This window comes from Podarcis vaucheri (assembly GCF_965113315.1).
Source record: "Podarcis vaucheri genome assembly, chromosome: 9".
NCBI lineage: Eukaryota > Metazoa > Chordata > Lepidosauria > Squamata > Lacertidae > Podarcis > Podarcis vaucheri.
Genome location: NC_138767.1, coordinates 77,946,390 through 77,961,709, shown reverse-complemented (window position 1 = coordinate 77,961,709; position 15,320 = coordinate 77,946,390). Strand labels below are relative to the sequence as shown.

Below are 15,320 nucleotides of genomic sequence, written 5' to 3'. Positions count from 1 at the left end.
CGTGTTTTTAAGATTGCTGTACAGATTCCTCTCATGCCAATGGATTGTCCTACAGACATGCTTCTCAAGACTCATTGTCATCATCTGCAAGTCTTGAAATGGTAAGGCTTGCATATTAGGACCATAAATATGTCAGGGAGAGCATGGGGGTAAAAACTTGAATAACTGTACTCCCTAAGTTAAAACACCCGGAGATGAGTCAGAAAAATACTGCTTGGTAGGCAAAAGTCCAGCTGCCAGACAGAAAATAGGATGTGGTGTTTCATTATGTAAAAATAATGTGCGAATGTTAAAGGAGAGAACAAGTTTTGCATTTTAAATAGTATAGATAATCAAAATGCAGCTACATTCAATAATTTGCTACTATAATTGAAAATATGCGTGCGTGCGTGCGTGCGTATATATACATATATACGTATAAAATGAAAGGTGAAAGTTTTTTTTGTTTTTTTTTAAGACAGCAAATCACACTGAACACAGCCTGGCCAAAGTTAAACATTTTGAAGGCCCTTTGATATCCATGGCATATGCTTAACTCAGTGTTTTTCAACCTTTTTTGGACAAAGGCACACTTGTTTCATGAAAAAAATCACGAGGCACACCACCATTAGAAAATGTTAAAAAATTTAACTCTGTGCCTATATTGACTATATATAAAGTAATTCTCCTGAATAGGAATCAAATAAACACAAATCAAATAAACACAAACACTTAACATCAGTGGTGGATTCAAAAATTTTAGTAACCAGTTCCGACATTCAAGCATGGTTTAATATTTTTTTCTTTAATGGCAAACAAAAATGTCGCGGACTGTTCTCTGCTCAGCGGGGATCGATCCGCTGATCCCCGCTGAGCCGGCAGATGACAGCTCCGTCTCTGCACTCTGTGCGGAGAGGGAGATGTCAGAGCCCCGCTGCTCTCTATGTGGAATCGGATGAGAGCGGACCGCCTGTCCACTCTCATCCGATCCCATCCGATCTGATCCCCACCCAGGACGGATGGAAAATAGGGTGGACACAGTCCGGCGCCCGCCTAGTGGGCGAAAATGTGACATTATTTTTTAAAAAAATCTTTCGAATTTTTCAATTTTCCCCACGGCACACCAGGCAACATCTCGCGGCACACTAGTGTGCCACGGAACAGTGGTTGAAAAACACTGGCTTAACTCATAATTCAATGGAGCTTGCTGCTTATCTTTGAAAGGGTCATTCGCATTACTTTAAAAACGTTATCAAGTAGGGACATAAAGGTCTTTCACATCCCCTGTTGCTTTAACTGGAGATGCCATGGACTGAACCCAGAATCTGCTACATGCAAGCAGGCGATCTATCACTAAACTATGTATTTTATCTGAAGGAAGTATGCTCTAGTGAGAATTATATTGCATACTGTAGTAATTTGCATTTATAAGACATTTTTTTCTAGCCTAGCACCCTAAACATTTGTGTTTTGTAATAATATTTTGCATTTCATGTGCCTCTTTGATGCTCAGGTTGTTTGATATTGAATATATAGTTGGCTGACTAATAGTTTTAACATTTTTATACACATTAATATATGCTGAAGCATATGCATTGCTGCGCATATGTTTTCCTAAAATAAAGAATCATAGAAACGTAGAATAGAATTGTAGAGTTGGAAGGGACTTCAAGGGTCATCTAGTCCAACTCTCTACAATTCAGGAATCCCAATTAAGCATCCATGACAGATGGCCACCCAACCTCTGCTTAAAAGCCTCTAAGGAAGGAGAGTCTACAATCTCCCAAGGGAGTCCATTCCACTGTCTAACAGTTCTTGCTGTCAGAAAGTTCTTCCTGATGTTTAGTCAGAATCTCCTTTCTTGTAACTTGAAGCCATTGGTTCGAGTCTTACGCTCCAGAGCAGGAGAAAACAAGCTTGTTCCCTCTTGCTTGTAACAGGCTTTGAGATACTTGAAGATGGTTACCATATCTCCTCTCAGTCTCCTCTTTCCCAGGCTAAACATACCCATCTTCTTCAACCGTTCTTCATAAGGCTTGGTTTCCAGACCCTTGGTCAACTTGGTTGCCCACCTCTGCACGCATTCCAGCTTGTCAACATCCTTCTTAGATCCTTCTTAAGAGCACATAAACATGCAACAATACTATACATGCAAAAATACTTATAGATAAAAAATGTGTTGCAGGTATAGTTCACCATAAGGCTTGACTCTTTCATCCCTAGTCAAAATAAAAAAATTCCTTCCAGTAGCACCTTAAAGGCCAACTAAGTTAGTTCTTGGTATGAGCTTTCGTGTGCATGCACACTTCTTCAGATACACATCTGAAGAAGTGTGCATGCACACGAAAGCTCATACCAAGAACTAACATAGTTGGTCTTTAAGGTGCTACTGGAAGGAATTTTTTTATTCTGACTATGGCAGACCAACACGGCTACCTATCTGTAACTCTTTCATCCCTGCTAGCCCTCATTAACAAGGAGAGAGTAGTGTGTAGAATGGCAGCTTCCTATAAGAGACTAACAATATTTAATTCTCCTTGCACAATAATTTAACAAAGGAAAGTTAAACATCAAGTATTTTTCTTTACAAAACATACAGTGGTATTTGGCTTGTTCTGCTGTTTTCCAAGTAGCCTTTCTTCTCTGCTTGTTATTTTCATTTCACGTTGAATATTAACCTGCGGTCTTGTCTCTTGAAAGTTTGACTCCTATAGGGCATCTGCAACTGAGAAAGAGAAGACTTCTAAATGCTGCCATATAAGCCTTCCAGATGGCTCATCATATACAATGGCTGTTAAAGCTGGATTCTCAATCAAAGAAATGTTATCTGGATTCTGTGAGAAACAAGGCATTAACATAGCTGCAGTAGATTTGTTTCTAATTGGTGGAGACAAGGTACTTAATTTGGTATTCTAAGCATTGCTTGCATGTTCACAGTCTAGCAGACATTTTGTTTTATTTAACAGGATTTGTATACCACTTAGTTATCAAAACCTACAAGTTGTTTACATAACATATGAAACATACTTTAAAAGTACTGATAAAGTCAGATGTTAAAAACAAGTTCACAAAAGAAAAAATTAAAATATAAATAAAATCAGCAGGTTTTAAACTATACATAATCAAATACATATTAAAATACATGTCAGAAAATGTTTGAGTAGGATTGCTTAAACAGCTGACAGTAAAAACAATACTATGAAGGATACCATGAAGGACAGGGGATACCAGATTATAGGTACACCGAAGGATCAGTTTCTTGCATGTGAAGAACAAACATTACGTGGCACTTCTAAAAGTGCCAATATCACAGATCAACATGGTTGAATGTGCTTATATGGGGAGATGAGAGAAAAGGAAAAGGGAATAGGGAGGGAAGAGGAAAGCAAGCATTGGAGCAACTGATTCTTCATTGGCCAAGAGAAGAATCCAGGTTCCTGGGAGGCAGGGTGTGTAGTCTACCAGGAGACCTTGGTCTCATGCCTCCCATCAGCTCTGCAGTCACAGGGCGATTGGCAGGTGGAGTCGTTATGAATTTCCAAAATCCTTTGTCACTTTCTTTATCTGCATTTATTTCTGATATTGCATGACATTGCTTTTAATAATAATGTTATGTACATTAACACAAAATGAGAACATAATTTTAAAATATGTTGCATACATACGCACATACTGCTCTTGTACAATATTTCCCATAATGAGTGGGAGAGGGAGGAGGAGGCAGTTTCTGCACTTGGTTCCTTAGGTGTTAGAAAGGTGTGGAGTTTGCAATCCTCTTCCTCAGCTATTCCCAACAAAGCAGGTAGGCATGAGGAATCACCTTGAAATATGGATATATATGTATTCCACAAAATCTCAGAAAAGTCCTAAGTAGTAGTTTGCTCTGTACTGAAAGTAAGGCTGTTTCCCGTTTTTGATAGATTAATTTCCCCCCTAAATACCATTTCTATTACCATGTTCTTCTGTTCCTTCTATGGTTGTAGCCACTTGTATTGCATCAGGACAGCAGCATTCTGGATTCTCGAGCTCTTCGTTTAGAAAAGAGAACTTTATTTCGGTAAGGGAAAAACCTCCTTCTCCTGTGGCTTTTAAAGTTGATAGCACATTGTGTCCCATTTCTCTGCCTGAGGCAGAACAGGAGCATGAGATCTCGTGAGATACCGCTGAAATCTCACAAGATCTTGTGTGCTCTGTGAGATCTCACAAGATTTCGGTGAGAGATCTCACCGGAAACTGGCGCCACTGCCAGCGCTGCTTCTCCACCAGCGGCAGGGCAGGCAAGGCAGCAGAGTTCATTTGGTTTTCAGCTTCTTCGACAGAAGCTACTCTTGATGTTGTACCAGAACAGCACCTTTGGGGCAATTGCTGCAGAGACAATAACTGCAGTCTTTCTCAAGAACGCAAAGGGTGCAGTAGATCTGTAAAACTGATGCGCCTATAAGTGAAGCTACACTGAACAAAATACATTGTTCACAGCTTCTCATGTATTCAGATACCCTAACACGATTGCAGATTTCTTATATGTTCTGAATGGCTTTTAATGGCAAAGACTTACTGAATGTTTTCATATATTTTAGGTTGGATCTCATTCCTATCAATAGATCTGTTGGCTTAAAAGCTAAACCTACCAAACCAGTAACAGAAGTCCTTCGACCAGTGGTTGCAAAATATGGTTTAAATCTTAATAATCTTGTGGCAAGGCTAGTAAGTAATTTATTAGAATATGTTTAAAATCTTTAGCTTTGCTTATCTGCAGAAGAATATACAGGTTTTTTATAGCATATTTGTAATACCTTTATATAGGAAGCACCATATATTGAAGTACAAATAATACAGTCAACGCATTTCATTCCGGGTTTTTTTTTAGAAAAACAAAACACCTATTTGTCAGTTACTTTGATCCCACTTAATATACAAGATTTTTAAGCTTATTTGGGACACCATTATCCTTTACTTCTGAACTCTCTTTTTCTATTACTGATATATGTTTGAAGACCCTAGATGCATGTGTGCATTTACTTTTGCGGTTATCAAATCCGAAAGAATAGAAAGTAAAGGTAGATAGCAATAATATGTGTGTTAACACTATTATTCATGCGAGACACCCTATTAAATACCTCTTCTCCTGAAACATGAATAGCTTTGTTTTAGGATATGATCTCTTATCTTCAGATCTGTCTGAGTCCAAAAAAGGTAGGACAGTGGTCTTCACAGCCCAGTAAACCTGGGCAGATCAGGAATGTATTGCCATGAAACATACAACAATTAAAGATTTATAGGGCAGCTAATCTAACCGCACTTCCGGCAGCGTGGTTCAAACTTAAGAGGACATACAAATCTCTGATATATTTTAAAAAGAATCAGGTTCAAAGGGAAGCATGGCAATGCTTAATAGAAGCCTCCTTGAGGAGAGATTCACCCACCTTTTGGAGAGTAGTTGCAAAAGAATGGTAAAGCACCCCATCTGAAGTGGAATATGCTATCCGACTGGGGTCTGGGAAACAAATTTCCATTCTCTATATCCAAGCAACCAACCAAAAATCACAAGCAGTGCTAGCCCAGAATGGCCCTCAGTTACTATAGAGCAGGGGTGCCCAAACTTTTTTCAAAGAGGGCCAGATTTGATGAAGTGAACGTGCGTGAGGGCCGACCAGAGTTGCTGAGCTTTTTTTAGGATTTTACCCCAGGACATATACTGCCATGGGGGGCTGGATTAAATCGGCTGGCAGGCCAGATTAGACCCCCGAAATAGACTTTGGACATGCCTGCTGTAGAGGAAGTGTGTCAGTTTACTGTAAATCTCAAACAAGGCAAAGTCCTAGGGTAGATAATATTCCTTCTGAGCTATTTAAAGCCAGTGTTGAATAGTGGGCCCAACCGCTAGTCGCCTTGTTTACCAGCATCGATCAGTCAGCAATTATTCCTGACAATTGGGGATTAGCAATTATCATACCACAATATAAGAAAGGGAATAGATCTGAACCATCTAATTATAGACTCTTTAAAGTATAATTAGTAAACTAGACGCTGCCCACCTCTGTAATAAACTAGTGGATTGGATGAATCAGGAAGACATTCTAGCAGAGGCACAAGCAGGATTTAGGGTGGAGCTGTCAACCATAGATCAAGGACTTGTGCTCCAACATGATAACAGAATAAATGATGCTAGGAGGGAACTGCAATCCAAGAAAGGAAAAGAACACCTAGGTAGTTTAAATGAATTCACATCTCCAGGGCCTGATGAGCTGCACCCAAAGGTACAAAAAGAGCTTGTGAGTGTGATCTCTGAGCCTCTGTCTATCATCTTTGAGAATTCTTGGAGAACAGGTGAGGTCCCTGCAGACTGGAGGGCAATTCAGAAAGGGAGGAAAAGATGACCCTGGTAACTTCTGACTGGTCAGCTTGACATTGATACCAGAAAAGGTCCTAGAACTGATAATTAAATGGTTGGTCTGTGAGCACTTAGAAAAGGATACTGTGATTAGTAAGACCCAGCACGGGTTTCCCAAAAACAAGTCATGCCAGATGAGTCTCCAGTGACACAGCTGGATCTTGAAGCACCCCAGGCTGTGAACCTGATCTTACCAAGCAGCTTCACCTCTTCACCAAGCAGAACCTTGGTATAACTTACAAATCAGCTTATTAATAATTTCAGATTGCTTTGCCACCATCCTACAGACTGACCTGTCCCAAAAACCAGTCGTTGTCACTGGATTGCATCTTCTCCCAAGCTGGGATCCTTGTTGATGGCTTTTTGGTTATGTTTTAACTCAGATGTTTCCCAGAGTAAAAATCATAGTAACTATGACCTAGATTTTTTACTATCATTATTTTTATTAAGAAAGTTATTACCTGTCCTTCACCAGCAGGTCCCATGCCAATTTAACAGTACAGCTATTTTTTTCAATTCTATTTGATATAGTTGGTGGTCAGGTTGCTGAACTGTTCTAGCAATTAATAAACTTTGCCGTGTAAGGAGCTAATCCCCTATATTTTGCATTTTCCCTGGGATTGCCCAACTCAAGAGAATGGGTTAGCACAGCAGCACATAAAATATCAAATTGACTACTCATAAAAGAATCTGTTCAAGGAGCCAAAGCTGGGAGGGCATAACAATTTTATTCTGCTTTGGACAAGTCAGTAATGTCCCATTTCCATTCTTACAATTGTTTGAGTAAAACACACTATCAATAGTTACATTGAAATCACACAGAGCCCACTAAAATACATCCAAGCAGTAATACTTCAGGATGATCAAATAAAATGTAAAATAGCTAGCTATTTTTACTTGAGGTGGAATTGCTACTTATAATTAGCTATCCTCCTCCTCACAGACCCCTTTAGCCTTTGGTTTCTAGAGGTTAAATAGTCTCCTTAGAGCCACCAGGTGGACACAATAACTTCTCACAGGGAGATGCTCCAGCAGGTAAATGAAGATGGCTTCCCCAGTCTCTAGCTGATAACTTATGTACAGCAATTCTTTGTTATATAGTGAATTTATCAGACAAGAACTTAAAATTAGTTTGTTTTATCAAAATTTGACCACAGAATGGTGAACAGGAACCATTAGATCTTGGTGTTCCCATCTCTAATCTTGATGGACAACGGGTTATTCTAGATGAAAGGCAACCAAAAAAAGGAAAAGGTAAGCAGATCTGAAATGGTTATTTCTGATTCGTCTACTGCTTTCTTCACTTCACATTCCTAGAAATACAGCCTTGCCCAACCTGCCACCCTTCAGCTGTTTTAGAACTAGTGCTTTTTTCTAGAAAAGTAGTTGCCGGTAATCACCTATTTACATTTAGGTGAGTACAGTAATTACATTTAGTTGTTACAGTAAGTGTCACACTTTTTATCCAAATAAAGAATAAAAAGTGCAGGAATGTTTGAAACCTGCAAGCAGAAACCTGGAATTTTATTAGCACTGTATCAGAGGGGTATTTTAGAACTCTGGTTTTTGTATTTGGCTGCTTTCTCTGTTCTGAACAGGGATCCTTGCTGTTGGTGGCCGAAGATTGGGCTAGGGAATTGTAAGGTGGGAAATCTGAACGCTACTATAGTCAGTGTGTTGAGCAGAAAGTGGCAAGGCAGTGGGAGTGTTTCAGGTAAGGAAATTCAGTCAAATGAGAGCTGTTCCTTTTCTCACAATATTCTGTAGCTTTTGGCAGTCAACCCTGGCTGTGAAGCATCTGGTGCGGATTGCTTGGTCAATAAGACATCAGGCACCCAGGGCTTGATCCTGGATGGGCAATCCGGTATGGTTTGTGTGATAGAGACTTGCTGCTTAGATGAGGTAGAAAAGATTAATCTGTCCCATCTTTGTCTACCAGGTTTCCTATTGCAGCAGCAAGCTAACATTGGCAGGGAGATGGAACTTTAGTAATCTGCTGTGAATCCACCTCTTTGTCTAGGCCCTTTCTGGCAAGCTCTGTTAAAATAAATAAATCTTGGCATCAGATAGTATCTCCCTGACCAAGCTTACAGAGCTGATTTCATTGACCAAGCCTGCATGGGAACCATGGGCCTGTCTTAATACAGTGGTGCTCCGCAAGACGAATGCCTCGCAAGACGGAAAACTCGCTAGACGAAAGAGTTTTCCGTTTTGGAGGTGCTTCGCAAAACGAATTTCCTATGGGCTTGCTTTGCAAGACGACAATGTCTTGCGAGTTCCTGCTGTTTTTTTTCTTCCTTCCCCCCCTTTTTCTAAGCCGCTAAGCCGCTTATCAGCTGATCCGATCAGCAGATAAGCCGCTAATAGCGCTAATCCGCTAATCCTTCAATGGGCTTCCTTCGCAAGACGAAAAAACCGCTAGACGAAGAGAATCACAGAACGGATTCTTTTCATCTTGGGAGGCACCACTGTACTGGGTCCCACCCATATTGTACCATATATGTATATACAGCATAAGCATATGTGCATGTATAGATTGGGGGAGTTTAGCATAACTCCTTTGTCATGAATATGGATTTTCTGTAGCCTCTATTTGCAGGGAGAGGGGTTGCTATTAAAATAGTCTACCCCTGGAGACGGAAGGATCCAGATGGATTCCTGACAGTTCTGGAGGTGTTTCCTAGTGCCAGAAATGGGTAAATGATCAAAATAGTTGACATTATAAAGCTATAGCACTTTCTCCCACTCGTTAGAGGCAATAGTTTCCTGTGGACCAGGGAGAAGGGATGGTAGCTAGTGTGATACTAGAAGAAGGCATGCAACATGTCTGATGGGACTTAGGTTAGAGCCTATTGCATTGCAGTAATAGTGGGATAGTTTCAACTAATATGCTTTTCCACCTTTAGAAATGTATTGTTAGCAACACTTTGAGTGAAGATTAATTGGGCAAAACTAAAATCAAAGTTGTAATTAATTTTCTCCTCCTCCTCTGAAGGAATTACTTATATTCAGGCATGGACATTAGTATGTTTATAGATTTAAATGCATGCCTTTAAAAAATCTAAATAATGTAAGGCAGAGGTTTTCAACCTTTTTGGGTCCATGGCTTCCTTGACCAACTACATTATTTCTGTGGCACCCCGTGGGGCTCAGGAGCCCAGTTATGTCACTCCTTGCCTGCAGAGCTGGCAGTCTCTCACCCCTTTTTGAACACCCTCCCTTGTGGAGGGTTCCCTCAGCCTCCTCGCTCCTCTCCTCTCCTTGGGAGTCCTCTGGGCAGCCACTGCTGCCCCCCTGGTCTCTGAGCTGCCCCCCCACCCCAAAGACAGGTGTCTCCTTGCACTGCCCCACAGGGGCCTGAGAAGCACCCCTGTCCAGCCCCAGAGCCCTATTCTCCTGGGAAGCTTGTAGCCAGGGCTGTTGCAACAAATAGCTGTGCAAGCCTTTAGGAGGCAGAGATGCAAGAGGGCATCTGAGAAGGGAGAGAAGGAAAGAGGGACAGAGGCTAGTGTTGCCTGTGGCACCCCTGACCATTAATCAAGGCACCCCAGGTTGCCACGGCACACTGGTTGAAAACCACTGATGTAAGGGAATATGCTATCATTTACAAGTATTCCAATAAAAATATTTCCAAGGGTGATATCCAACTAAGTCATAGTAGACCCATTGAAATCAGTGGACTTCAATTATGTAAGGTCAGTGATTTCATTGAGCCTACTCTGAGTATGCCTAGCAGTAGGTTTCAGCTGAAGTAAAGCTAGAATTGGCTTGAGTACAACATAGCATTTAATCCACACTACAGTCATATTACTGAATGTTTTTCCTAATCAAATATTTCTAGTCACCCACCTTTGGCTGTGGGGAGAGCTTTTCAAATATTTAAATTGCATTTAAAATTAACATGAAATGCTTTTTAGTTGTGTTTTGCTAAATGCAAATCAAATTAATGTGCTTAATCAGATCTCTAGGGTAGTGGAAACATTTCCCCAATACAAAATTCCCCATAAAACCCACATCACTGTCTTCATGTTTGCTCAGTGTAGATCACTGGAGCTATTCTAGGTAGGAAAGAGCCTATTCTATCTTGGTCTGATGGGGAGGTATTATTGCTAACCTGCTGTGACCAATTTGCACAACACTGTGCAGCTAAAATTGCTGGTATTCATTCCTATTTGGAGTACAGGTTAATTGCTGAGTCTGTGGATGTACCTGATACATCTGCTTTTTCTGTTTGTTCCTTGGAGGTTTGTGTTTGACCATTTACACTTCTGGTCCATTCTTGGCTAATTTTGGTGGAGAGGAATGGCCAGATGGAACATTTAGTGCTTGAGAGTAAGGTTACATTAACCTTGAAAGAGCCAATAATAAGATGCTATATCCCATCATCCTGGGTAACTGTAGACTTTTGGGCAAGGGGCTCAAGATTATACAGTTGTACCTCGGAAGTCAAACGGAATCCGTTCCAGAATTCCGTTCGACTTCCAAAACATTTGGAAACCAAGGTGTGGCTTCTGAACATTTTGCAGCCAATTGGAAGCCGTGAAACCTGCATCAGATGTTTGGGTTCCAAAGAACATTCACAGAGTGGAAAACTCACTTCCAGGTTTGCAGCGTTCAGGAGCCAAAACGTTCGAGTCACAAGGCATTCGATTTCCAAGACTGTATGTTCTTTCTAGATGCAGACCTGGTTTTGGTACTGAAACTGCCTTTGTTGCGCTAGTGGACAGCTTGTTTAGGAATCGGACGGGGGAGTGTGTTCCTTTTAGTTTTGCTGGCCCTTTCAGAAACTTTTGATCTAATAAACTATGATATCCTTCTAGACTGCTTTGACAGATTTGACTTGTGGGCACTGTTTGGTGTTGGTTCCAGTGCAAACTGGAGGGCAGATCCCAGAAGGGACGTGCTCATTTGAGTTCCATCATGTTCCCCATGCTACATGAAGCCACTTGGAGAGGCCTGCATGACATCTGTGAGAAACCACTGGGAGAAGTTGTCCGTAGTGTTGGAGAATAGTGTCATCAGTATGCAGTTCACATCCAGTTCTATTTCTCTTTTCCATCAGGCACTTGGGAGTCAATTGAAACTCTAAACCAGTGTTTGGAGGCTGTGATGTGATAAGACTTAATTCTGGCAAGACACAGGTGGTTTGGGTCAATGGGAAAGCCAATCTGAGAATAGATATTCAGCCTGTTACAGAACATAGTGCTCCCTCTGAAAGCTCAGGTTTATAGTTTGGGCATGCTACTGGACTCAGATTGTGACTGTGGCTAATAAGCTTTGGCTAGGGTACCAACTTTCTGGGGAAAGCAGATCTGGCCACTATTATACATTCTTTGGTTGCACTTTGCAAGGGAAATCTACTTTGAAGATTATTTGTAAACATCAGCGGGTTTACTGTGTTGTTGGTAGTCTGTTAACAGGACCCCTTATTGGGATCTTGGGACTCCATTGCTGTGCATTGACTCCCTGTATGTTTTTGAGCACAGTTCAAATAGCTGGCTGTTACTTTGAAACCCCTGAATAGTTTGGGTGCAGGATATCTGAAGGATCATCTACTCCCACTCTCATGATAGTAAGATCTTATGTTTTGGGTCTTTTCACCATCCGAGCTGTACTTGGTGAGTACCTGGGACACGACTTTCCCTGTAGTAGTCCCTAGCTCTGGCATTCCCTCTCTCAGAGGAATGTTTAGGCCCTTCCCTCCTAGTCATCAGAAAGTTTGTTAATGCTGCATAGATGTGCTTTTCATGCTGTCTGAACACCAGTATTTTGTTCCATGTTGTTTGTTTAGATGATGATGCTGATTTTAGTTTGTTGTTTTAAAATGTTCTGTTATGTCTGTGAACAACTATGGGGCTGTGAAACTGTGTGGATGTGCATTTTTCTCAGAAAGGGGAGGTTTATTTGCACAGCTTGACATATCCCACCCCCTTCTATGGCTTTTAGTCACATTGGCTAGCTGTGCCCCTTTGATAATGAATGTATTAGCAACATCCCCAATTTCTACACATTTTCAGCTGATATGTGGAGGGGCCATATGCATTTATCTAGGGATGGATGGATCAGTCAGTTTTGTAAGTACATTTTAATGCAATTTTGGCATCTATTTATAGCTGAGAACTATAGTGCAAAATCTGGGGAATTGCAAAAGCCAAATGATAGCTGCATTCCAATCTTCGTATTAGTTAAGCCACTTCACTCAACATACAGATCACATGAAATCATTGCCTCAATATGGATGCAGAACCCCTTTACATGCTGGTTGCACACACAGGGGAAGGAGCCCACACAGCCCCACAACACTCTTCACTTTGTCTTTCAATGTGGGACCGAGTTTGTCTGAACCTTCCTCGGGGATGTTTGTGAACATTGGGCTGAAACTGGCATCTTTGCTTCAGGTGCCTCCACTTTTCCACTGAGAGGTAGGGCTGAAAGCACCTAGTGCTCAGACAGATTTAGGGTCCTAAACGTCTTCCTCAAACTCCCTTTGTACCCCGTAAAGGTATAGGTAAAGAACCCCTGACAGTTAAGTCCAGTCGCAAACGGACTCTGGGCTTGTGGCGCTCATCTTGTTTTACTGACCAAGGGAGCCGACGTTTATCCACAGACAGTTTTTCCATGTCATGTGGCCAGCATGACTAAGCTGCTTCTGGCGAAACCAGAACAGCTAACGGAAACGCCATTACAGTGGTGCCCCGCAAGACGAAATTAATTCGTTCCGCAAGTTTTGTCGTCTAGCGAATTTTTCGTCTTGCGAATCACGAAATCCCATAGGAATGCATTGAAAATCAATTAATGCGTTCCTATGGTCAAAAAAAGTCCAAACAAAGCCAAATTTGGTACAACAACAGTTTATTAACTGCTCTTTAAAGTCACACATACTGTAAAGAGCAGTTCAAAAATTGAAGGGAAAATAAATTAACTTTCTAAACAAAACATGTCTTTGTTTTTAGACAAAGGAAACAAAGTCGCGAGACGTTTTCGTCTTGCGAAGCAAGCCCATAGGTGAAATTCGTCTTGCGAGGCAAATCGAAAACGGAAAACCTTTCGTCTAGCGAGTTTTTTGTCTTGCGAGGCATTCGTCTTGCGAGGTACCACTGTACCTTCCCGCCGGAGCGGTACCTATTTATCTACTTGCACTTTGACATGCTTTCAAACTGCTAGGTTGGCAGGAGCAGGGACCGAGCAATGGGAGCTCACCCCGTCACAGGGATTCGAACCACCGACCTTCAAGTCGGCAAGCCCTAGGCTCAGTGGTTTAGACCACAACGCCACCCACGTCCCTATTTTGTACCCTGTAGGGAAACCCAAATCCTCTGTGGTAAGTGGTTGCCTACATTAGAAAACCCAGAACTGAGTAGCTCAACAGACTGTTTCTGAAAAAGGCTCTGGGTAGAGGAAGGAGCACCAGTTCTACTTCTTTGGTTCCTGCTGCTCTGCCCCATAAATAAAAGTTTGGGAAGAGAACACTAGCTGGGTTGGAAATAAAATCAAAGTATATCTTACTGAATAGGAACCAAAATAATAGAAGTTTGAAGTCTTGTAGCACCTCACATAAAGGGAGGCAGCTAGCCAGCAAGAAATCCAGGATAGACAAGGTCCAGCACAATTGTTATACCCCATCCTGGGACCCCCGTGAAGGGTGGGTAAGAAATCGAAATAATATTCATAGTAATTTCTGTCTTAGCTTATGACACTCATTCAAATTGATCCGGGCCACTGAAATAGCAGTCATGAAAGTCACTGGGGATATCCTCCAGAAAATGGTAAAATCCAGTAAACTTTTCTCTCCCCAAATTCTTGGTCATAAACTAGTATGATTTAAATACGTTTGTTACAGGAAAAAAAACCCAGGTTTTGTAATTATTATTTTTAAAATCTCTATCATTCACAGACCAGGGAAAGGGGCCACCATTAAAACACAGCACAGCTATAACTCCTAATGCAAGATATCAAGCACCTACAGTAAGTTCCTTGAAATTATTTGTCACTTCAATTATTCCCAGGTTTTGATTTATTTCCCAGATTGGAAATTGTGGATGAAAAGAATGTCCCAAATGTTTAATGGCATTTGCTTAGTGTTTGTTTCGGCTGATTATGTCTTGCCTTTCACGTATGTAAGGGCTTTGTTTTGTTGCTTTCACCAGTGCATGCCCCTGTCTTCTGTTCTCTGTCCTTGAAGACCAAAACACATGCTATATGCAGTTACATGTACCTCCCCACATTTTCCCCCATGCAAAGCATCTAAAGGGGGCTGCAATTGTGAGTGAAACATCACAAGCTGATGAGAATGCTTATCCCTGTCACCTTGAACTGTTTTCCCACTCAAATCATCCCTGGCTGCTCTTCCCCACAGAGAGCTGGAAAATAACTACGAAAGAAAGGGTTAAAGCAACTCTCCTCCCACACACCCCAGCCAGTGCTCTGCTCAAAGTCACAGTCTCCACAGATTTTCATGGGGGCAAAGAGAGACGTTGCTGGGTGAAAGTTACATGCAACTATATATAATAAAATGGAGTTTGGTCCAAAGACAGACATAAACTCTACAGTTCAAAATGAGCATGTTGCTTTTTTTGTATGTAGATGTAATTCTTTTTTCTCTTCTCTTTCTGTTTGTGGTTTACTGAAAATGCTTGTATTATGTTTAATCACAACTCTGTGCACAAAATAATTGTTATTTATCGACAATTTATTGCATCCGTTTTGTAGTATTATGTAAAAGTAAGTAGCCCTTTAACTTTCCTTCTAATACAGGGAGAGGGAAGAACTCTAGGAAAGTCTAATTCTATTAAAATAAAAGGAGAAAGTGGAAAAAGCTCTAGGGATGTCCATCTAGCAAACAGAGAAGAATGTATTGCACAGACGGGGAAAATAAAAAGTCAGAAAATTAATTTGGACGAAGCAGAGGGTATGTCACTTTTTTAGTATATGCAGTAGTATTAGTTTTTAA

General features: G+C 41.1%; 1 protein-coding gene across 6 annotated transcripts in view; it reads left to right on the top strand.

The window, feature by feature from the left end:
- RGS12 (regulator of G protein signaling 12) overlaps positions 1-15,320 on the top strand; it is an 87,062-nt gene that overhangs the window by 53,104 nt on the left and 18,638 nt on the right. For 3 of the 6 annotated variants that reach the window (XM_082238501.1, XM_082238505.1, XM_082238506.1), the window contains 7 exons: positions 13-101; positions 2,680-2,874; positions 3,963-4,036; positions 4,557-4,683; positions 7,528-7,624; positions 14,265-14,335; positions 15,125-15,278. In XM_082238501.1, the coding sequence (XP_082094627.1) occupies positions 13-101; positions 2,680-2,874; positions 3,963-4,036; positions 4,557-4,683; positions 7,528-7,624; positions 14,265-14,335; positions 15,125-15,278 (807 nt within the window). The other 3 variants (XM_082238504.1, XM_082238503.1, XM_082238502.1) reach the window with 3 other exon arrangements.